We start from the raw sequence: 23,608 nt of genomic DNA, 5'->3' as shown, positions 1-23,608 counted from the left end.
TTTATTATTTCTAGCCGTAAAGTGTCTTTCGATTTTATATGAAAAACAACGTAAATTTGGCTGCTGTTTCGAGCATGAAGGCTGATGATATATGGGGAAAGTACTTATATGGAATAAATAAATAAATAAAATAAATAATCTACAAACTTGAAGGGAATCCAAACAAAAAATTTTCTGATAAAAATGAAAAAAAAAAAAAGGAAGGTAGAATTTAAATTTTGAAATCCTGATTCTACCGATTTTTATGCAAAATCTGAATGTGTTACCGAAAACGTGGGATTACGTAGGAAATATATTTTTTTAAATCAAAAAAGGGGCGGAGTATGTATGTTACACCTCTACCAATTATTCAAGGTGCACTTCCGTCTTTTTAACAGTAAAATGTGACGTAAGGGAGATTTGCCTGTTATTTCTAGCGGCTCGAGTGACTGCCGAAACTTCCTGCTTCGACGACTCATAATATCAATGTTATTGTTTAGCTTCTGCTGATGCTTCTTGATCGGGAACATCTGAGATGTTCCAGCTATGAACATCCTATCTCTTTAAGGGCATTTAAAAATTCATTATATAATTTGTCCTTAATTTTTTGGCTGCTATTTCTAACCAGTCGACTTTCCTCGTCTCGAATTGTGCCGCTTAAGTTAATATCTCCAGTAAAAATAAACTTTCGGTCGAAAATCATTTTTCATGGTTGTCAACAGCATAGATATTAATGTTTACTACTGTAATCAAAAGTAAAATCATAAATGAGGGCGGCGGGGAGAAGTAGTCATCCTTACCAAACGTTGCTTTAGAAATAAGCGGGCTTTCTCTTGTTTACGTTTGGGAGGGTGTGTCTGAAAATATCACTAAAGCTGGATTTTAATTGGTTGAATTATTGAAAGGAAAATATTTCTGTCATTCACGCAAAAGAGCTATCAGTTCACTTAAAATATATATTTATTTAAATATAACAGACAGCTGGAAATATATTACATTTGAAAAAAAAAATGAAATTATATAAATAAATAGAAACCAGCGTCAAATTAACAAGTCCTTACTTGTCGGATATATTGATGCAATGCATGCTGGTCGTAATATTATCTTAGATACCGGAAGAAGGAAAAATGTGCAATTATATCGATAACTATTGAAAAATCGAGTTGTTTCTTATCCAATTTTATAATTATGTAAAAATAATCTATTATCTATCATAAAATTGTAATGTCAATTTTGGAAACTTGATGAAATGAGGTAAACGCTAGCTCACGTGATCTTACGATTTTTTGTTTTTACGTCCGGGCATTTACGCCAATCTCCCCCCCCCCTTATTGGTTAGCATTGTGGGTAACTTCAATATGGCGGCACCCATATTGAAGTGGAAGCGAGTTACCAATACGGCGGGGCCATGTCCCAGGCCACGACATGGACATCGAGCTGTGGCGATCAAAGATCTTATGGTTGTATTTGGTGGTGGCAACGAAGGAATTGTGGACGAACTCCACGTCTACAATACAGGTAAGTTGATTGTAGCAGACAAAAAATGTTGGTGGTGGTGCCATCCCCCCCTCCCTTCAATCAATGATTTTCCTGCCTCCCTTTACAAATGATTCCCCCTACAAAATGGCGACTTTTTGTTATTGATGTTGAAGAGTTTTGGCGCCACAGAAATCTTCGATTTCTTGTATTAGTCTTAAAATTTCAATCCCAATTACTCTCTTCTTTAGAAAATATAGTCTAGTGTCTAGTTAAATGGAATTATTATCTGTACAAGTTTTTTGGGTTTTTTTCAAAGCCATGTCGAATTGGCGTTTGTTTTGCTGTTGGAACCGACGCCAAAGACACCGATGTCGCCGGTTACTCGTTTATTGTCATACTCCTTATTTTTGTTGTTATTAACATTTGTAATTTACACGGATAAACTTGTCAGTTGTTTTCTTGCTATCCTGTCCTCTTTATTTCGCTTGTTACTCACCAACAAGCTGCTTCTGTTGTCATGTCTCCTTATTTCAACGTGACGAGACGCTACTTTTTCAAGATGGCGGCGCCCAATGATGATGTGCGTTGATTTGTAAATAAACCTTAAATGCTCGTCTGACCGTCTTATCAAATTTGATTTTCTTTCTGTTTTAACAGTTTACTTCTATACTACTGTGTTAGTTGCCATTGGAGTATGTGATGGTTTAATAATGTTAAAATAAATGTCATTGTTGGCGGCACCATGAGATTCATCCTCTCTAAACATGGCGACTAACGCCATCATTATTACTATCACTATGGCTTATTGTGTGTGTATATATATATATATACACACACTCATACGTTTTATATATATATATATATATCACATTGTGTGTATGTCACTCACTCACATACGCGTATATAGTTTAATGCAAACAAACATCTTGCCTCTTATTTTCATCATTATAATTTTTTTTTAATAGACGGATAAAATTATTTTTGTGGAGAATTGATATTTATGATTATAGTTCTTAATGCAATCTATTGCATTGCTTACTGGTAGCTGCACACACACACACACACATTTATAGAGAGAGAGTGTGTGTGTGTATTTAAACCAGTCCAGTAGTTTTGCGATACTGCTATCTTCATTGAACATTTTATATGACTGCATTTTTCTCTAATGCATTCACTGTGAATTTCAGAAACACATTTTCCTCGTATTTCCTGAGCGGTTAACATTAAAAAAAGTTTTTCCTATTTTTTTTACACAATCTTCTTTGAATTCGGCAGTTTTTGTAATCGTTTTTGTTTGTTAAAGACGTTTTTTCTTTTTGTTTTTTCCTTTCGGTTTCTCAAACTGGAAATGATTGTAATTTTTTTTTCATGGTTCAGCGATGGACTGCCTTGTTTATTTACTTCGGTGGTGACATTGTGTCATTGGATTTGTCTCCCTTTGTAGTGGAACTCTCCTAATACATTATGCTAATGTTCCTCCTTGATTGCCAGGGGATACATATTCTTCACATCGACACAATGGCAATATTTATTGAAACATTTACCATTTATTACTGTTCCAGTGAGTGCTTCGCTTTGACAGCAAACTTATGATACAAAGGCGTTACAGTCGTAGCCATCTTATTTTTAGATTTATTGTTGTTCTATATTATTTTCTCTTCGCAATTTGATGTTAAGACTTCCAAATATAATTAGCAAGTTTACATATTCGAGATGAATTTCAAATTGTTAGCCTTGGATGTAAAGTAGAATGTTTACTTTTCTTCATACATATACAAATATATACCAGTGTATTACTGGTACTTGGTGAACTGTAACTAGCTGGTTCCTCTCGAAGCCAGTAAGGAGCCTCTATACTGTTGCCAGCTTGCTAGAAATAGCAGCCAAATTTCCCCTCAAATCACACTGACGTATTAAAAATAAGAAAGTCAATGCATAATGTAGTTTAAGATAATATTTATGTGAAAAAATAGGGATGATCATGACTGGAACACCTTTAATCATAGTTTTGTTAGATCAAAACTGGTCTGGGCTAAGTAACAACAGATCCATCTCATCATTGATATTGTTTTATTATCCACTTCCAGATATATTTAATTTTCAACTACTTCATCTAAAATGAATATAAATCGCAGCACATTTCCCTCCATTGCTTGTCATGTCTCTTGCATGAGATATACCTTTTTAATTTTATTTTGAAAGTTCTAGCTCAAATGACTCAAATTGTATCTGATAGAGAATTTAAACTTTTTTTTTTTTGTTAATGGAATAACGAAAGATAGTCTTTGCTCTACAGACTGGCGTCATTCTGTTGCTGATTAGCTCTCCTTAGATTTATAATATATTTTTTTATAAATTAACTTTGTCTTTCATCGTATGTGATCGATAAAGTACCAGTCAAGTACTACGGTTGATTTAATCGATTAAAACCCTCCCTCTGAAACTACTGGCCTTGTGCTAAAATTTGAAACCATTAACATACCAGACAAAATACTTAGTGACACTTCGTCCGCCTTTCATCCTTCAGGATCGATGTGATCGACTAGCCTCCTTCCCCAGAATTTCAGGCCTTGTGCCTCTGGTAGAAAGGATTATTATTATTATTGAGTGAGAGAGCATTGCATTCCAAAGTGACACTGGAGTAAAATATACGAAGCCCAGTATACCCACCATGACTACCCGTCTGATAAGGTTACACCAAGCACATGCAGGTGGGACCCAGTTTAAATTTTCTTCAGGTCGAGTAGCCCATCCCACTCAAAAGGTCCCTGAATAAGAGTTGTTTAAGGATGTTGAATGAAACACCCATGTTTCCAGAAGTGAATTATTCAAACTCCAAAGAATTCCTCTCAACACATGGCCATGATGCTCCTCTACTCCTGCTCATTATCAGAGATGCACATATCGTCAGCCACCAAGGGACTTGCTCAACTGGTTAAGGTCAAACAACTGACAAGCAAATCTGTGGCATTGAGCAGAATATTTGTTGTAGCCCATCTTTTATCCCAAGACAAAACATGTACATGATAACACTTCCAATCAGTTAAAATCAGAAGCCATGAGAGCCAATACCTGGGAAAATATCCCAGGGGAATGTTCTTCATATAAAATATAAATACAGTAATCTCCCAACTGAGAATATTTGAGTGATTAGTAAACAAATCCTACCTTCGAGAGTTTGAGATCTAAAAAAAAGTTGTCAACATGCAGATTGGATGGATATGGAATTCTTGATGCCTGTCAGTGAATTGACAGAAAAGAATTACTTGCAGCTGTATAATTAGATTATGTGGTCGTTAGTATTTCATATGACTATAGAAGAGGAATGCAGCACCTGTGATGATTTCGGGGGTTTCTGTGGTTGGTGGGAGGCTGTTGTCCTCAATGTGTCCTCAAAAATGTAGTATTGTGCTGATAGGAATTGTGATGGTCGACAGTTTGTAGAATGGAAACCAAAATACCTTGAGATGTCATCCTGTTACATCTCTACATTTAGAGATTAAAATCTGGAGTTGATATTTTGCCTTTCATCAGTCAATAAAATAAGTACTGGAATCAATTAAATTGACCTGACTCTATCATCACTAAACTCCTAACCCTGGGCCAAAGCTAAACTGCAATTTTGTCTTTCTTTTTTCTCTCTCTCTCTCTCTCTCTAATGCAATAAAATAATTTAGTTCTATATCATTCTTCAAGTTTCAATTTCTATTAATTAATCCTGATTTTAATACACTTTATTATTCAAGTTATTCTGAGGGGAAAATTTTAGGTGATACAAGAATAGTTTTTTATGAAATTCATAATATATTTAGTTTTTACACTCAGTGGTAATAAATAAATATATAATATATATATATATATATATATATATATGCCCAGTTTTGCATATGGAACCAGTGGTGCTCCTCTCTCTCTCTCCAGACTTTTTTGAAAAATGTTTGCCTTATGTGCCATCAAATATGGTACATGTTTACATTTTAAAATAAAACTCCTCAACTTACATGTAACAACTTGATGTATTCATTGTTTAATTTTAGGCCAATCATTATTAAATTTAATTTATACTGGTGTTTTTGTTGTTTTTCAGTAAAATATATACAGGAATATTTATCCATCATGATTTTAGGTCTGCTTTTCATGCTTTTCCTCGACACCAGCAGTGGTGGTGGGTTGCTTCATAAATTGCAAGACTAAAGAGCTCCTATGCCATAGAAGGAAAATAGAAGAAAGGAGGATGGCTTTGGGTGATGGATTGGGAGGTTAAAGTATGATAAAAAAAAAACAGGTCTATGGTTGGCGTTAGGAAGGGCATCCAGCTGTAGAAACTCTGCCAAATCAGACTGGAGCCTGGTGTTGCCATCTGGTTTCACCAGTCCTCAGTCAAATCGTCCAACCCATGCTAGCATGGAAAGCGGACGTTAAACGATGATGATGATGATCATCATCATTATCAAGTAGATGGGGAAATACTCCATCTACTTGAGAGATAAGGATATGATAGTTCTGAAAAGCAAGAGTGCACCTTCAAGGTAATGTGGAGGACTAGAAAGCCCATGGTGACAGGAGGATCAAGGTGTAGGGGTAAAAGTTACGAGAGGGAGTGAGTCATAATCTTTGTCATTTAACATCCATGTTCTATGCTGGCATGGGCTTGATGATTTGACAGGAAGATCTGATAGCCTCTAGGGTCACATTGAGCTTCAGCATGATTTCCATAGCTGGATGTCCTTCATAACACCAATGACTTTACAATGTACTGGGTGCTTTTACAAACTTCCAAGACAGGAAGAGTACAGAAGGGTATATCTGAGACAGAGGTGGCAGTTTTTGCCAGGTATAGGGAGGCTGAAGTATAACAGTGAAACAAGCACAGGTTCTTGCTATAGAGAAGATACATGGATACCCTGCATTGTATAAGGGTAGGTGGGAGTAACTGGAAAGAAGTTAGAGATGGCAGTAGTCATAGGTGGTAGATGGGGTAAGTGAAGGTTACTTATTATGAGTAAGAAGAGATGCATAGTAATGAAGGATAGCAGAACAGAAATGATCATGTATATAGTAACAAGTTCTGCTTTTATTAATTACAGCGGCTGGCTAATACAGTAGATAGTAGAGTGGTAGGGTACAGAGGGGTGTGGGTGTAGTCTTAACAAGGACCACCTTTTCTGCACTCAATTCTGAGCCAAGCAGGTAGATTCTATTAAAGTACAACCATTATAAAGTGCCAAATTCGTTACACCAGAAGGTTTGGGCTACCATTTAGTCCTTTTTACATTTTGATTTATTAACAATATTTGAAGAACATGGTGTCTTTTTAATAAGCACAAATGTCGAGTGTTTGTAAATCATTTTATTGTGCTGTTCACTAATCTATTTCTACATAAACAACAAGCAGACTTACTCAAGACTCATAATAGCAGAGCTTGACTCTGTTTTCATATTTCATGATGTATGATTAAGTGACATTACAACCCTAACCCTCACAGAATGGGGTGCCAGTCCATCACAGGATTAACTTCCCAGTCATTGTTGGAACTGATTTACAGCTGAGTGGATCAGGGCAGCGTGAAATGAATTGTTTTGCTCAAGAACAGAATTCATTTGCTTCCTCCAGTAATTGAAACGATGATTTTACAATCTTGAGTGCAACAACCTAACAACAAGTGGACAAAGTTTAACAAAAACGAAAGCTGAAATTTCAATACCTTGTCTAAAAGCCTCAAGGCCTGCAAGGTGTAGGTGTGGATATGTTCAGAGAACATTTAAATAAATTTAGTCAGATATGCCAGATGAACCCACAGCAAGAAATACAAAGAAGGGCAGCTTTGTACAGCTCACTGCTTCGCCAGAACGAAATCTGGTGAAAGGTTTGGAGAAGTGAGTTAAAAATGACTAGCAATCACAGTAATTGTGGTGCTCCAGCATGGCCCTTGGCTGAAACCATTAAAAGATGAGCTTCACTCCTGAAACAATAAATAATTGCTTTGATAAAATATATTCTTTCATTGTTTTGTTTGTTTTGTTTCTCTCTTCATTTAACAGTAATATACTTTTATTATTTACTGTTTCCAAAGAGATGAAGCTTAGTGATGAGATGTTAGAGGATGAAGACTAGAGGCTGGCTAAAAGAGGTTGGGGCAGCTAATATTGAAGAGATATTGTGAGATGGGGAAACTAGTTGGATGAAGTAACACTCATTAAAGGATTGAGTTTATATATCATCATCAATTGTAAAATACCTTCATTTTACTGATAAAACTTTAAACCAGTCTCAACCATTACATACCAGTGTCAAAGCAACTGTTTTGTTTTTTTTTTTCTTTTTTAATTTACAAGGTTAATTTTGTGTGGGTGAACAGAATGTTATACCAGAAATTTTTCATAAAATATGCTCATAGTTGCAGGCATGGCTCTGTGGTATGAACCACATATTTCTGGGTTTGAGTGGATGTGGTAGATTGAAAGTGAAAGAAGCTTCTGTGTGTGTGTGTGTATATATATATATCTATATATATAAAAATGAGAATGTGTGTCTGTCTGTGTGTTTCCCTAAAACTCGAGAACTACACAACCAATTTCATTCAAATTTTACACATGTCTTACTTAGGGTTCCGGTTGTGTTTTAGTCAAAAAAAATTTTTAACTTCTTGCAGAGTTCGAGCCCACGGCAACATAATATCTGCTCCACTATTTAAGTATTACGTGTCAAAAGTGAAACAAAAACACTCATGTCAAATACTTTCACTTTAAAAATGAAACTATTCCACTAACTGAAACAATCACATTTCGATACTGCAATGACAGATACTTTCGCTTTAATGGTGTGTGAGCTCCTCTATGCTGATGACTTTGCCCTAATTGCAGAGTCACTATCAGAACTAGAGGAGAAGTTTCAGGTGTGGAAGCAAGGTCTAGAACTGAAGGGCCTTAGAGTCAACCTAGCTAAAACCAAAATCCTAATAAGTAGGAAGGTAGATAAAACACAAACCCCTTCAGGTAGATGGCCCTGCTCAGTATGTAGAAAAGGAGTAGGTAGTAACTCTATAAGATGTACCCGGTGCAAGCTATGGACACATAAGAGGTGCAGCAACATCAAAGGCAGGTTAACTAGCAAGTTAGTTTTTGTTTGTGGCAGATGTTCAGGTGCAATAAAGACTGTAAACAAACAGGAAACAACTTCTATCTCATTCCAGGGTGAAAAACTAGAGGTAGTCGATAGCTTCCGCTATTTGGGCGACCAAGTTAGTAGTGGGGGTGGGTGCGCTGAAAGTGTAGCTGCTAGAATAAGAATAGCCTGGGCAAAGTTTAGAGAGCTCTTACCCCTGCTGGCGACAAAGGGACTCTCACTCAGAGTAAAAGGCAGACTGTATGACGCATGCGTACGAACAGCCATGCTACATGGCAGTGAAACATGGGCTGTAACTGCTGAGGACATACGTAAGCTCGCAAGGAATGAAGCCAGTATGCTCCGTTGGATGTGTAATGTCAATGTGAATACCCGTCAGAGTGTAAGTATCTTGAGAGAAAAGCTGAACATTAGAAGCATCAGTTGTGGCGTGCAAGAGAGACGATTGCGCTGGTATGGACATGTGGTGAGAATGGATGAGGATAGCTGCGTGAAAAAGTGCCACACCCTAACAGTTGAGGGAACCCGTGGAAGAGGTAGGCCCAGGAAGACCTGGGCTGAGGTGGTGAGGCAAGACCTTCGTACATTGGGCCTCACCGAGGCGATGACTACTGACCGAGACCTTTGGAAATGTGCTGTGCGTGAGAAGACCCGGCAAGCCAAGTAAGATCGTTGCCAGTGCCCCTGGACTGGTTCTTGTGCGGGTGGCACATGAGATGCACCATTTTGAGCGTGGCCGTTGCCAGTACCGCCTGACTGGCTCCCGTAGGATTTTCGAGCGAGATCGTTGCCAGTGCCCCTGGACTGGCTTGTGCGGGTGGCACATAAAAGACACCATTTCGAGCGTGGCCGTTTTCGTGCGGGTGACACGTAAAAGCACCCACTACACTCTCTGAGTGGTTGGCGTTAGGAAGGGCATCCAGCTGTAGAAACTCTGCCAAATTAGACTGGAGCCTGGTGTTGCCATCCGGTTTCACCAGTCCTCAGTCAAATCGTCCAACCCATGCTAGCATGGAAAGCGGACGTTAAACGATGATGATGATGATGATATATATATATATACACAGAGACAGATGTATATGTACACGTATATGTATAGATATATATATAGATATAGATCTATATGCATACATGTATATGTATACATATGTGTAGATGTATATATATAGGTGTACATCTAATATGTACACATATATAAATGCATACAGATATCTATACATATATACACCCATACACACACACATATATATGCACACAAACACACACATTAGTCATTTGTTTTCTTATCCAAAACTACGTCAAAAGTATTGAATGGATCTTTAAGAAATTTGGAAATTATATTCTATGCATAATGGCCATAACCCCCATGAAAATTCATATATTTTTGATGTTGATGAAATTTTAACCATACAGATTACACACAAATAAAGTAATATTTCTAAAATTTTTTCTTCTTAGAAGTTACAAAGACCCTTTCATGGGGACTTCACACCCACAATTTAGTCATTTTTCCTAAGCAAAGACGAATACAGTTGTACCATTGGTAGCTATAGGGTCACCCGAACATAACAGATGAGCATTATTTGTAATTCAACGGTACAACAGTGTAAGACTATCCTTTCAGATATACTTACATTGTGATTTCTGCAATGTGGTGCATAAATTGTCAAGTAAATGAAACTCATCTTTGCCTCCACTGATTCACTTGCAAAGTGATGAGTAAAATTATTTCGTTGCAGACCTCCTTTGAGTCTTTTTATTACCACTGCGACACATATAGTCCCCACACATTTCGATACTGTAGTAGTCCCCAGTTGGTAACATTGATTTCAAGGCCTTTCCAGATGAGAGACTGGCATTCCACTTAATGTCTATGTTCCATGCTGGCATGGATTGGAGAGTTATTAATGTAGAAATATGGTATCGTAGCTACTAACAGTTGAGGGTTGCGTAGTCTAGACGGCGTTTTTAGATTTCGTTATACTCTTTAACCCGGGCAAAGCCGAGTATTTCTGCTAGTATATATATATATATCTCATCATCATCATCATCGTTTAACGTCCGCTTTCCATGCTAGCATGGGTTGGACGATTTGACTGAGGACTGGTGAAACTGGATGGCAACACCAGGCTCCAATCTAAATTTGGCAGAGTTTCTACGGCTGGATGCCCTTCCTAACACCAACCACTCAGAGTGTAGTAGGTGCTTTTACGTGTCACCCGCACGAAGGCCAGTCAGGCGATACTGGCAACGGCCACACTCGAAATGGTGTCTTTTATGTGCCACCCGCACAAGAGCCAGTCCAGGGGCACTGGCAACGATCTTGCTCGAAAATCCTACGAAGGCCAGTCAGGCGGTACTGGCAACGGCCATGCTCAAAATGGTGTCTTTTATGTGCCACCCGCACAAGAGCCAGTCCAGGGGCACTGGCAATGATCTCACTTGGCTTGCCGGGTCTTCTCACGCACAGCACATTTCTAAAGGTCTCGGTCAGTAGTCATCGCCTCGGTGAGGCCCAATGTACGAAGATCTTGCCTCACCACCTCAGCCCAGGTCTTCCTGGGCCTACCTCTTCCACGGGTTCCCTCAACTGTTAGGGTGTGGCACCTTTTCACGCAGCTATCCTCATCCATTCTCACCACATGTCCATACCAGCGCAATCGTCTCTCTTGGACACCACAACTGATGCTTCTAATGTTCAGCTTTTCTCTCAAGATACTTACACTCTGACGGGTATTCACATTGACATTACACATCCAACGGAGCATGCTGGCTTCATTCCTTGCGAGCTTACGCATGTCCTCAGCAGTTACAACCCATGTTTCACTGCCATGTAGCATGGCTGTTCGTACACATGCGTCATACAGTCTGCCTTTTACTCTGAGTGAGAGTCCCTTTGTCGCCAGCAGAGGTAAGAGCTCTCTAAACTTTGCCCAGGCTATTCTTATTCTAGCAGCTACACTTTCAGCGCACCCACCCCCACTACTAACTTGGTCACCCAGATAGCGGAAGCTATCGACTACTTCTAGTTTTTCACCCTGGAATGAGATAGAAGTTGTTTCCTGTTTGTTTCCAGTCTTTATTGCACCTGAACATCTGCCACATACAAAAACTAACTTGCTAGTTAACCTGCCTTTGATGTTGCTGCACCTCTTATGTGTCCATAGCTTGCACCGGGTACATCTTATAGAGTTACTACCTACTCCTTTTCTACATACTGAGCAGGGCCATCTACCTGAAGGGGTTTGTGTGCCCAGGGGCAACCTGTCTTGAACTCCTCTGTGATTGCCTGGAGGACTATGATAAATAGGAGGGGGCTGAGGACGGAACATTGGTGGACTTCTACCTCTACCCGGAATTCATTGCTGTACTCATTTCCAACCCTCACCTTACTGGCAGCATCTCTGTACATGGCTCGCACAGCTCTCACTAACCATTCTTCTATCCCAAGTTTCCTCATTGACCACCAGATAAGGGATCGGGGGACCCTGTCAAAGGCTTTCTCCATGTCAACGAAAGCCAGGTACAGAGGTTTATCCTTGGCTAGATGTTTCTCCTGCAGCTGTCTTACTAGAAATATGGCATCCGTAGTGCTTTTACCTGGCACGAACCCAAATTGCATCTCATCTGAATTGATTCGCTCCCTAATTAGTTGGGCTATGACCCTCTCCGTAACTTTCATAACCTGATCTAACAGCTTGATGCCTCTGTAATTTTTTGTATCTAAAGCGTCACCTTTACCTTTGTAGCAGTTGACTATGGTGCTGCTACACCAGTCATTGGGTATGACTCCTTCGTGTATCACCTGGTTCGTAATACGGGTGACTAGGCTGTAGCCAACACTGCCAGATATTTTGAGCATCTCTGCAGTGATTCCTGATGGGCCGGGGGCTTTCCCTGTCTTCATACTCTTAATTGCTTTATCTACCCTGGTACTATCAACTCGGATAGCTGGTCCCTCTGTTGGGTCGACATAGGGCAGGCTCTCTTTCTCCCATTCATTCTCTTTATTAAGCAATCTATCGTAGTGGCATCTCCAGACCTCTTTCTTTGCAGCCTCATTTAGTGCAAGCTTACCATCATCCATGCGAACACATTTCTCTCCTACAACATCACTATTCTCTCTCCTACACTGTCTTGCAACACGAAATACCTCGAGTCTTTGGTCCTCACGGCGCAGAACATTGGCAAATCTTTTCTTATCTGCTTCCCCTCTGGCTAAATAAACCTGTCGCCTAGCTTCCCTTCTGGCACATAAATATATATATATATATATATATATATATATATATATATATATATATATATACCTTTATGTTTTTGTCCCTCGTTACAGTTTGACAAAAAGAAACTGGTAAAATAAGTAGAAAGTTTTTTTTAAAAACAAGGGTCTTGGGGTTGGTTTGTTAAATCAAAGCAGTGCTCCTGCATAGCTGCAGCCTAACAACTGAAACAAATAAAAGATTCATGTTAATTCATACAATTTCCTATTTTCGTAGGCAATAAGGATATATTTTTTTGTAATTCATGCTCTGAAGTGTACATTAGTGATTTGGAAGATTTTAAAGAAAGGTTGGAGGGTGGGGGGGGGGGGGGTGCAAACAAGTCGAGCACATTTTTATACTTCAGTTTTTAAGGGTTTCATTGTTATTTACATGAAACCTAATATGTTTGAATGGTACAGATTAGTGATATTACTATACAGCAAGTTCAAATGCTGGAAGACAAAATGTCTTTATTTTGTATTTTAAAATGAAACTGAAACCATCGCATTTCATTGTCTTTACATTACGAGTTCAAATTCCGCCAAGGTCAACTTTGCCTTTTATCCGTTCAGTACCAGTTGTGTACTGGGGTTGATCTAATCGACTGCCCCTCCCCCTCCCCAAAAAGTTTCAGGGCTTGTGCCTAGAGTAGAAAAAAATGTACTGGAGTTGATGTAATTGGCTAACCCTAACCCTTCCCCAAATTTTCAGGTCTGTGCCTATAGCAAAAAGGATTATTATTATTATTAAGGTGGCAAGTTCGCAGAATTATTACAATGTCTGAAAAAATGCTTTGCAGTATTTCTTCCCACTCATTATATTTGAGTTCCAATTTTGCAGGAGTCAACTTAGCTTTTCATCTTTTCAGGGTTGATAAAATCAGTAGAAGCTGAGCATTGGAGCTGCTATAATCAACTGGCCTTGTGCCGAATTAGAAATTTATGACAGGTACCTTTGGAAGTATACTTTTGCCACCATGGTTATCATCAAAAGTATAGCATATGTACAGTTATTATATAGCTTTATCAGATTTCTTGGTGCTTATACAAAATGATAAAGTGGATACTAATTTTCAAAAAAAAAAAAAAAGATCCTAAAATATTAAATAAACAAAATGATGCTACTCACTGTTCTGTTTTGCCTACAGAGAGCTTCTTATTTCTCATTTGTATAACTACTCCCACATGTTCTATTGAAGTGGTTCTCTTCTCCACTAACAATGGTAAATTATTTAGGCCTCAGCAGTCACTGAATAAAACTTTGTATTTCCTTCTTTCTAATTGAAATGAATTGTTAATATATTTGATTTTACTTTGTTCTACTGTGAATAACCTGCTCTATAATAGAGTAGAAATTATTAGTGTAAAATTGAAACCTAAAACCATGAATTGTTGTACCATGTAAACTACCATAGACACTATAGATCTATAAAATTACTTTTTACCTGTTTGTATTGTCTGGCAGGGTAGTCCCTCTTTGAGTTAGCTTTAGATACCTTCTTCTGTCAGTGGCCTACTTAAATGTTCTTTGCTAGTTCTTACTGAAATTAGTGATGTGATTAATTAAGGTGGCAGACAAACAGAAACATGATCTGTTGCATACACATTAAATGGTTTAGATGAATACTTCAACCACCTCATTCTCTTTCAGTTTGGGTGTAGATTTACAATCAGCAAACCAGCTCAAGAATGATTTGAAGATAACAGGTCTATGAGCCACACTTTCTGTGAACTATTGGTGAATGTATCCAGAAACCATCTTAGGAGTAATTAGGGAGTCTCAGTGACACAACATACATCATTTACCATATCTTTAAATTTTTGTTTTGGCTGATCAGCCCAATGTGTTACCTAGTTAAATACAACCTTATGGCTCTCGTCTGTCAGGGCTCTTGTGTGCCTTTAGTAGAAATCCTTCTGTTACAAGGCACTTGAACTGAGCTTCATCAAGATGTTACAACCTTCTCTCAACATACTGACAGAAAAGATTTCTTAGTGGAGGTTCGTTGCCAGCGAGAGTGAGGATCTTGTGAGTCACAGCTCAGTATTCTCTTCCCCACTGTCTTACCAAGTATAGGTTAGTGACCCAGTGCCACCAACATCCAACTAGGTCACTTGCAGGGATAGAGCTACTGGGGCCTTGTATTCTTCACTCTGTTCACAAAGAAAACAAACCAAGTAATATGAACGAATGAGATATTGGTCAAAGTACTGTTCAATCCTCAGGTCAGTCCTCCCTTTTTTTTAATATTCATGGACAAAGTTCTACCTACGTACCATACATTATATCCTACACACACTCCTTTTCAAGAGAGATCTCTCAATCCTAAAAATCCATCTCTTATGTCAAGGCTATAACTTACTCTCAAACTTCTCTGAAATATGAAATGTCTATCTATACTTCCATTATTTTTTCTCTACCACTCACTCTTCTCTGTCCTGGATATCAAAAACAAGGACTCGAGTTACTCTCATTCAAACTGTCTCCCTGGACTCCCCAACTGTCACCAACAGTTTGCGCATATCTCTTGAATCAGTTGAGCCTGTATCCTCAGTGACTTCAACATTTACAATCCTTCTTTCTCACTCTCATGCCCCTTACTTGATGCCACTGGGACAGAAACTGAATTTTCTTCAATTCACACTTTGTCCTCCTAATGAGTGCCATTCCTTTCACACACAAACACTCCAAATAAGAGACTCTTGGTTGCTTTCTCAGCCCCACACTCAGCTTCTAGAAAACCCTAACCTCTGCATCTGTCTTCTCAGTTGTCCAGCCACAGCCTTATGCCAACCCATTATACATTACCTCCTAAACAGCCCCACCTTGACCCACATATTTCAAGCTAGCTGAATGGTATGAGCTATGCTAGTTCCATCCTAACCAACCCTGGAAGTGCATGTTCTTCACCATCAGAGAAACTAAGCAGATGACTGAAACCATCCTCTTAGACAAGTTTTTCCCACATCCCTAAACACATAACACCAAATCCCTGCTGCTGGTCCTCCTATCCCCTTGACCTAAAGGGTCTACATCAACTTTACAGTATTCTTCTCTGCCTCCTTTCTTTCTTGTGATGATTCAGTAAGCAGAGAAACATTCACATTTACTGCTTGCTTTGTATCCAATTGCACACATGACATAAAACATCCCCACCATTTTCCTTCTCTACATAGCCAAACTCCATATTACATGCTTGCCGTGAATACACTGCCATCCACTTCAAACCAATGAGAACACTTCTGGCCATCTCTGACCCCATGGTCCTCAGACAGTTCACTCTGGAACTTATTAAACCCATCAATCTTTGAAAATCTCTTCATAGTACGTTCCATTCCTAACCATATTCTTCAATATTGTTTCTCTCTCTCTCTCCCACCATTAAGGTTTCTCTCTGATCCAGTCTATCAGAGGTTCAGTTTTACTCATTCCCAGTCAACAACCTACTTGCCTTTACTTCCAACATTGCATTCATTCAAGACCTTTTTTCAGCCATGTTTCCCCCACATACAGTCTATACACCTTATACTGAACCTGCCCTGCCTCCATGAATAATGGATCCTAAAACAGTCTCCTTAATCTCTAGACTTTACTCTCTGCATCTCCCAGACTGACCCTAAGGCAGCCATGTTTCCTCATTCTAATACAACAGTGGGGCTTCTATTCCATATAGCAGATTAGTCTTGTATCAACTCAAACTTACCCAACTCTAATGTTTCTACCCCTATCACTCCTTGCCCTGCATAATCTACTATATATAGCCCTACCTCCCCAGGACATCCATCCCACTAAAATCTTGTTTGGGATTTTTTTTTCTTCTTTGCTTATATTGCAGTTGTTTATAAACATCAACCGCATCAATCTCACTGGTCTCAGAGCACCATGATAGTACAGCCCCCTCCCCCCATACACACCCCATCTACACTGAACCACCGGAAATAATTTTCTGTAGTTCATTGTGGTTATGAAGTTTTGGCCATCAACAAGTAGGTGGGAGACTAATTAGAACAAAATGAAAGTTTTAGAAGTGGTACATTATTTACATTTGACGGATATTCGTCCTCATCTTGTTTGTTGTTAACACATCGTTTCGGCTGATATACCCTCCAGCCTTCGTCAGGTGTCTTGGGGAAATTTCGAACCTGGGTTCTCATTCCTAACGATGTTACTATTATTATATTATTATTATTATTACTATTATTAATCAGGTCGCTGCCGTGAATCGAACTCGGAACCTTGGGGTTAGTAGCTCGTGGTTAAGAGCGCGGGCTACTAACCCCAAGGTTCCGAGTTCGATTCACGGCAGCGACCTGATTAATAATAGTAATAATAATAATAATGATATAATAATAGTAACATCGTTAGGAATGAGAACCCAGGTTCGAAATTTCCCCAAGACACCTGACGAAGGCTGGAGGGTATATCAGCCGAAACGTTGTGTTAACAACAAACAAGATGAGGACAAATATCCGACAAATGTAAATAATGTAAATAATTCCTCATCTCTTAAATATAGAACTGTTTAGAAGTGGTGTTATGCATTAAAAATGACATTACATATTGCTCAGCTTGTTTCATTCCATGTGCCTGACAACAGGTGCCACCCATTTTGAGGTTGATTTCCTAAAATTATCAGATAAATCTGAATATAGAATCACAAGAAAACAGTTTTGGCTTTCTTTCTTTCTTTTCTTTTCTTTTTTTTTTTTACAACATTAAATGTAGTGTTTTTTGTTGTTTTAAGAAGGAACCTATATTAACTGTTAATGCTTTTTTATGTTATTTCTGTAAATTTTTCGTTATCTTCAAAAATAATTGAAGCAAGGGTGGCATAAAATAGTAACAAAGTGATTAAGATCATTTAAATCAAAACCTTAATCACAATTTCATATTATGCTCTAAACACCAGATTAATGACAGTTATTGTAACAAAAATTTTGAATCTTAAAATATGTAAAAATATTTCAAATCCATCAAAATTTCACACATTGAAAAATTTCGTTCTGTTGGACAGGAAGTAATATGGGGGAATACACTGTAACAGTGTGTCACTGCATCCACCGTTTATTAGTGATTTGCCACTCCTGGTGAATGACACTTTTGCACCACTGAGGCAATAATCCTTCAACCCATGGCTCTTATTTGGGTAGTCATTGCTGGTGAGGGTTTAATAAGGTGGGAATGCAAATCCTACCTCAACCTTTGTTAGTCACCTTTTATGACATGCAGAGGAAATGTTAGGTTTATTTTTTAACATGCCAGTCCCTACATAGCACTAGAGTAATGTGAAATGAAGTGTTTTGGTCAAGGAATCGAACCCACAATCTGATGATTGTGAGTGCAACACCCTAACCACTAGGCCACACTCCTTCACATAAATTGACAGACTAGAATAAAAATATAATTAACTTTTCCTTTATTTAGAAATGCAGTTCTAGTATCATCATCATCATCATCATCATTTTTATATCTGTTTTTCCATGCTGGCATGAGTTAGATGGGTCCTTACCAACACAGCTTCTCATTATTTGTTGTGTTCCTCACCACTATTGTACTCTTCCTAAGTTTCCTTCCACCTGCAATTCCTGGCATTCTTTTATCCATTTCTTACCATCTACACACAGTCTTTGCTCTTCACACTACAACTCATTCCTCTTATATTTCAGTCCATCTCTTCCATGTTGATGCTCCATGCATTCAGCAGAGTATACTTGCTTTATTTATTTATTTGTCTCCATCTATCACACATCTTTTGCATTCAGTGCTAACATCTCATTACCTTGCAACTTTGCACTCAAGCAATGTACAATCTATTCTTTGCTCAAAGACAGAAGCCTGATATTGCCAAAAGAAGAAAAAGCTTCCTCAGCATTTACCATTCTATCCTTATTCTAGTCACTATGCTTCCAATACGCCCTCCTACCGCTGATCTGGTTACCTTGGTAACAAGCTATCACCTAACTTTATGGAACCTACTAATGCTCTTAGTGCTAACCAGTCTTCTCTCTCAACTACATATGTCTTATTTCACTGTCGGCCTATCTGTGATCCCCAATATCCCTCTTGAAAACCCCTAGTTCACATTGAATACATTATATAGAGCTTCTATGCCTGTTCCTTTTATGCATATTGAGCATGGTTATTTCCCTGTTAGTATCAAAGTCTTTTCTACAGGAATTTCAACCATGTTTCGTAGTCTGCTACCACAACAGCTCCTTTATAGGATCCAGTTAGCTCAAAACATCATCAGGAGGAACCATGTCCGGTTTCGGCCCCTACTCCTCTACCATTTTGACGTGGCGGGGCCCCACCTTTCGGAGGTGTCTTCAGCTCGGGTGTTGGGTGCATGTCTTCTTTCTTCTATTCCTTGGCCTCTTCAATGCAGCATCAACGAGTGTCAGCGTCCGACTGATTTTCTTGTCAAATTCCCCTTTTTATATCTGCTGCTAGGCTCCAGCAGGCTGCCCCAGCAAGTTGTCATGTGGCACTGTCTAAACTTTAACTGATAATGGAGGGCGCGTAATCTTAGCCCACGCATGCTCTAACCGAGACCGTCACCTGTCAATCAGCAAAGCCACTTCACTGTCAGCCTGTCTCACCTAGGCATGTTATGACTTTCAAGCCATATTCGGTCTTCCCGCTTCAGCCATATATAGAAGCTGGCTTTTTCGACCGCCTCCTGTATCCTCCTTATCAGTTTTCTAAGTTCCGAGTTTGAAAACGCAAATCTTCTCTTGAATAGCGTTGTCATTTTTCTTTCAATGAAGCCTCTAACCCCCACTGCCAGATGGTAGTACTCGACAGTCCATCCCTGTTCTCTGCACTCTTCGATTAGTTTTTCATATCTCTTCTCCTTTCGTTTCTCTGCATTGTCGATGTTTTCTTCCCATGGTACTGTCAGTTCTAGCAAGATTCCTATTCTCCGTTCTGTGTTCCGTATGACTAAGTCTGGTCTTTTTGTCGTTTTTATAAGTGGAAAAATTGCTAGACTTCCCAAATCCGTGGCCAGATCCCAGTATCCTTTCCATCTTTCGTCTGTCTCGTATATTTTGTTTGGAGGCCTGATCTTATGTCCTTTTCCCTCCTTCTGGAAGTATATTTTCCTGCGTTTTTCCACTTTGGGGTACTCTCCCCTATTGTATCCCTCGATCTTCTTGAGTGCTGCGCTTATGACGCCGAGGACTTGATTATGGCGCCATGTATACCGTTCTAGTGCTAGTCTGCAGCTTGACAGAACATGTCTCATGGTCGCTCTCTCTCCGCATCCACATTCATCGGTTGTTTTTATGTTCCATCGGACTAAGTTCGCCGGTGAGGGTAGAACGTCGAAGTTAGACTTGATCAGGAAGGATATTCTTGCTTGTTCCCAAGCCCAAAGATTCTGCGACTGACCACGTATTCCTCCCATCTCAGGCACTGCCCCTGTTGACTACATTGCACCAAATGTACATTCCGACTTTCTTCTTCCTCCTTTCTCACTTCGTGCACCACTGCCTCTTTCATCTCTTTTATACTGCTCATGCAAAATAGCCTGAAATTGTGCGTCCCTAGGCCGGCTCTTGCTTCTTGCGTTGCTCCGACTATATCGGCGTGTCTTAGTATTCCAATCGCCCTGTTTACTGTCTCTTCCGCATTCCATTTCCTCCCTGTTCGTACCTTTGGAGGGTTTTCTCGGATGTTCTGATCTTTTGAATACCTTAGCATCATTACTGTCCTCGCCTTTCCTGCTTTATATTCTTCGGTGATCGATGCTATTGGAAGTTGCAGCACGGGTTTTCCATATAGTGCAGTTGTATTCAGTGGTTTCGGCAGACCAAGCCATTTTCTGATAAACACACTGCATCTTTGTTCTATCCTTTCTACTCTACTTGAGGCTATTTCGTACATTTGCAATGGCCACATTATCCTTGGGTACAGTCCAAATTGCAGTATCCAACATTTGAATTTTCTCGGCAGTGTTGTTCTGTCAATTGCCTTTAACCCTTGTTCTACTAACTCGTGTGTCTCTTTCCCTTGCTTCTTATCATTTAATAAGTCTCTATACCATCTGCCGAGACCCTTTACTGGTTGTTCTTTCACCGTTGGTATGTCTTCACCTCCTCTCCTGAATTTCACTTCTCCTTGCACTCCTTTCACGAAAGCCACGCTTCGAGATTTTTTGGCTTTGAATTTCATTCTTGCCCATTCTATCAGTTCATCCAACCGCTCTAACGTTCCCTCTGCTGCTTCTCTACTTTCCAATAGTAGAGTGATGTCGTCCATAAAAGCCCTTAATGGTGTCTTTGTAGCAGCTTTCTCACAGTTTGTTTTAGTACTGTGCCAACTAGCTGAAGCTGTTATAGAAGGCTATTAAGACCAAATGCTCAGGAAAACTGATGAAATGGGTCTTGTTTCATCAGGACAGTGCACCAGCACATCTTTTGTTTCAGTGGCTGCTATGCATGACTGTACCTTTGAACTGGTTGATCACCATCATTATTCTCCTGATTTGACCCCATCTGACTATCGTCCGTCCCCCAAGCATGACGAAAACACTTGGTTAGGAACTAGTATCTCAGTGATGCTGATGCCGTATCTACTGTTGATGACTCTACTGTTGATCAACAGGATGAAAGATTCTTCAGCAATGGGGTCCAAGCACTCAGCACCAATGGAAAGAAGTGTGTAAACTACAAAGAGGACTATGTTGAAAAATAAACCTCATTTGATCACATTCCATGAGAGTATCTCGGTCAGTCTATGAAGTTTTCGGCTGATCATGCAAGCATGGAAATGTGGACTTTAAAACGATGATATGCACGTGCACACACACACACACACACACACACACACACTCACTCATTCACTCACTGAACTCTATGAAACGCTTAGAAACGTAAGTCCTCACATTCAGAGTTTAGTTAATACCATTTAAGTCATTGACATTTTCATCAACGGTTTCCAGTACGCTTCCCTTTGTAATGATGGTCAGCAAGTTGTAAACCCTACAAATGATTTAATTATATTTCAGGCATAAAATATTTACTCCTGGGCACATCTGTATGTTTTACTGTCAACTACAGATGTAGAAGCACCAAGCACCATTCCAATGACCAGAAATATTATTTACAATGAAATGTTCATTGAATATTCTGCATTTCCATTTGAGATTGAAGATACATCTCAGAGATGCTATTTTTCTTGTAAAGTTGACACACATCCAACAACAACAAAACCAAAACAACATTGGGAGCCACTGCTCATTGAAATATAAATAATTCCTAACTAGGTTGTAGTACAGGAGATTGAATTGGTTTTGTTTCATCTCAAGAAAAAGATTGATGCAAAAACATCAAAACAGAAAAAAGTAAATGTAAAATGCTTGGAAGTAGGTCTGTAAGAATTTTGGGTATTAACATTTAAATTGTTGCATTAAAGTATGTTGTAATGTTCCCTGCTATGTTTGACAAACCTGAGCTAATTTTAATTAACCTTGGCCATTACTGATTCCAACAGTACAATTTGTAACAATATTTGAATTTGTTTGCAAGTAATAGATTATTCTTCTTATTCGCTTTGCTGATCTTTTGACAGTTTGCCTTGGTGTTCTACAACATCAAATTTCAGTGCACAATATTGATTCAGTCTTCTCCCAATTCCAGAAGAGAGTATAATTCCCTGAATCACTGAGGACATCTAATAAGACCAAAACATTAAAAAATTACAAGCACTAACAGCACTGTCCAAGCATGATCATTGCCAGAGCAGCTGTCTGGCTTCCGTGCTAGTGGCACGTAAATAGCACCATTTGAGCGTAATCATTACCAGCGTCACCTTACTGGCATGTTAGAAAATCATTCGAGCGAGGTCGTTGCCAGTGCCGCTGGACTGGCTCCTGTGCATGTGGCACGTAAAAAACACCATTTGTGCGTGGCCGTTGCCAGTGCTGCATGACTGGCCCTCATGCCGGTGGCACATAAAAGCACCCACTACCCTCTCAGAGTGGTTGGTGTTAGGAAGGGCATCCAGCTGTAGAAATTCTGCCAGAACAGATTGGAGCCTGGTGCAGCCATCTGGTTCACCAGTCCTCAGTCAAATCGTCCAACCCATGCTAGCATGGAAAGCAGACGTTAAACGATGATGAAATCTCACAATGAGAGATATTCAGCAACAGTACTTTGGAGTAAAGATTGTTTGCCAACATAACATGGCAGTCCTGGTTTAGGATGAATGTTGCTGTAATTTAGACCCAGGAGACATGTTCAAAAGTATAATGACACAGATCGTGTTGTATAGCCAGCTGGAAACAATGTCTCCTGGGGCTAAATTACAGCAACATTCGTCCTAAACCAGGACTGCTATGTTATGTTGGCAAACAGTCTTTACTCCAAAACCAAAATATATCTGAAATTGTCTCTTTGCTAAAGGTCAGATATTTTGCCTCTTGTATTATTTTCAATTTTAAAGCATTGAATTGTTTTGTTTTAATTGTCTCCCTTTGAGCTTAATACAGGAACAACGGAAATTTCCTGGACACTGATTGTCTGGAGATACTACTTTAGAAGCAATTACTTCAAATTCCTGTGACTTCCAGACTTGTTTACTGATATCTTGCACAGTGCAGTATTAATTATCATTTATACTAACGTACAAGTATTTGTATTTCATTTAATTAAAGGAATTTGATTGTTTAATTTAGAGTGAGGTGACCAACCCTGGTTCAGAAAAATTAGTAATCCAAAAAGGCTTTGGAACCAAATGTTCCAGAAAATTGCACTTG

The 23,608-nt window shown here is 39.1% G+C and overlaps 1 protein-coding gene across 1 annotated transcript in view; it reads left to right on the top strand.

The window, feature by feature from the left end:
* Window positions 1–1,272: 1,272 nt before the first annotated feature.
* Window positions 1,273–23,608, top strand: part of LOC106873592 (host cell factor 2) — a 73,682-nt gene continuing 51,346 nt past the window's right edge. The window contains exon 1 of the mRNA XM_089350137.1: window positions 1,273–1,497. Within this exon, the coding sequence (XP_089206263.1) occupies window positions 1,338–1,497 (160 nt within the window). The 5' untranslated portion in view covers window positions 1,273–1,337. The remainder of the gene's footprint in view (window positions 1,498–23,608) is intronic.

The sequence above is a fragment of the Octopus bimaculoides genome, chromosome 4, assembly GCF_046866305.1.
Source record: "Octopus bimaculoides isolate indiv1 chromosome 4, ASM4686630v1, whole genome shotgun sequence".
NCBI lineage: Eukaryota > Metazoa > Mollusca > Cephalopoda > Octopoda > Octopodidae > Octopus > Octopus bimaculoides.
This window is presented reverse-complemented; position numbering and strand designations above follow the sequence as displayed.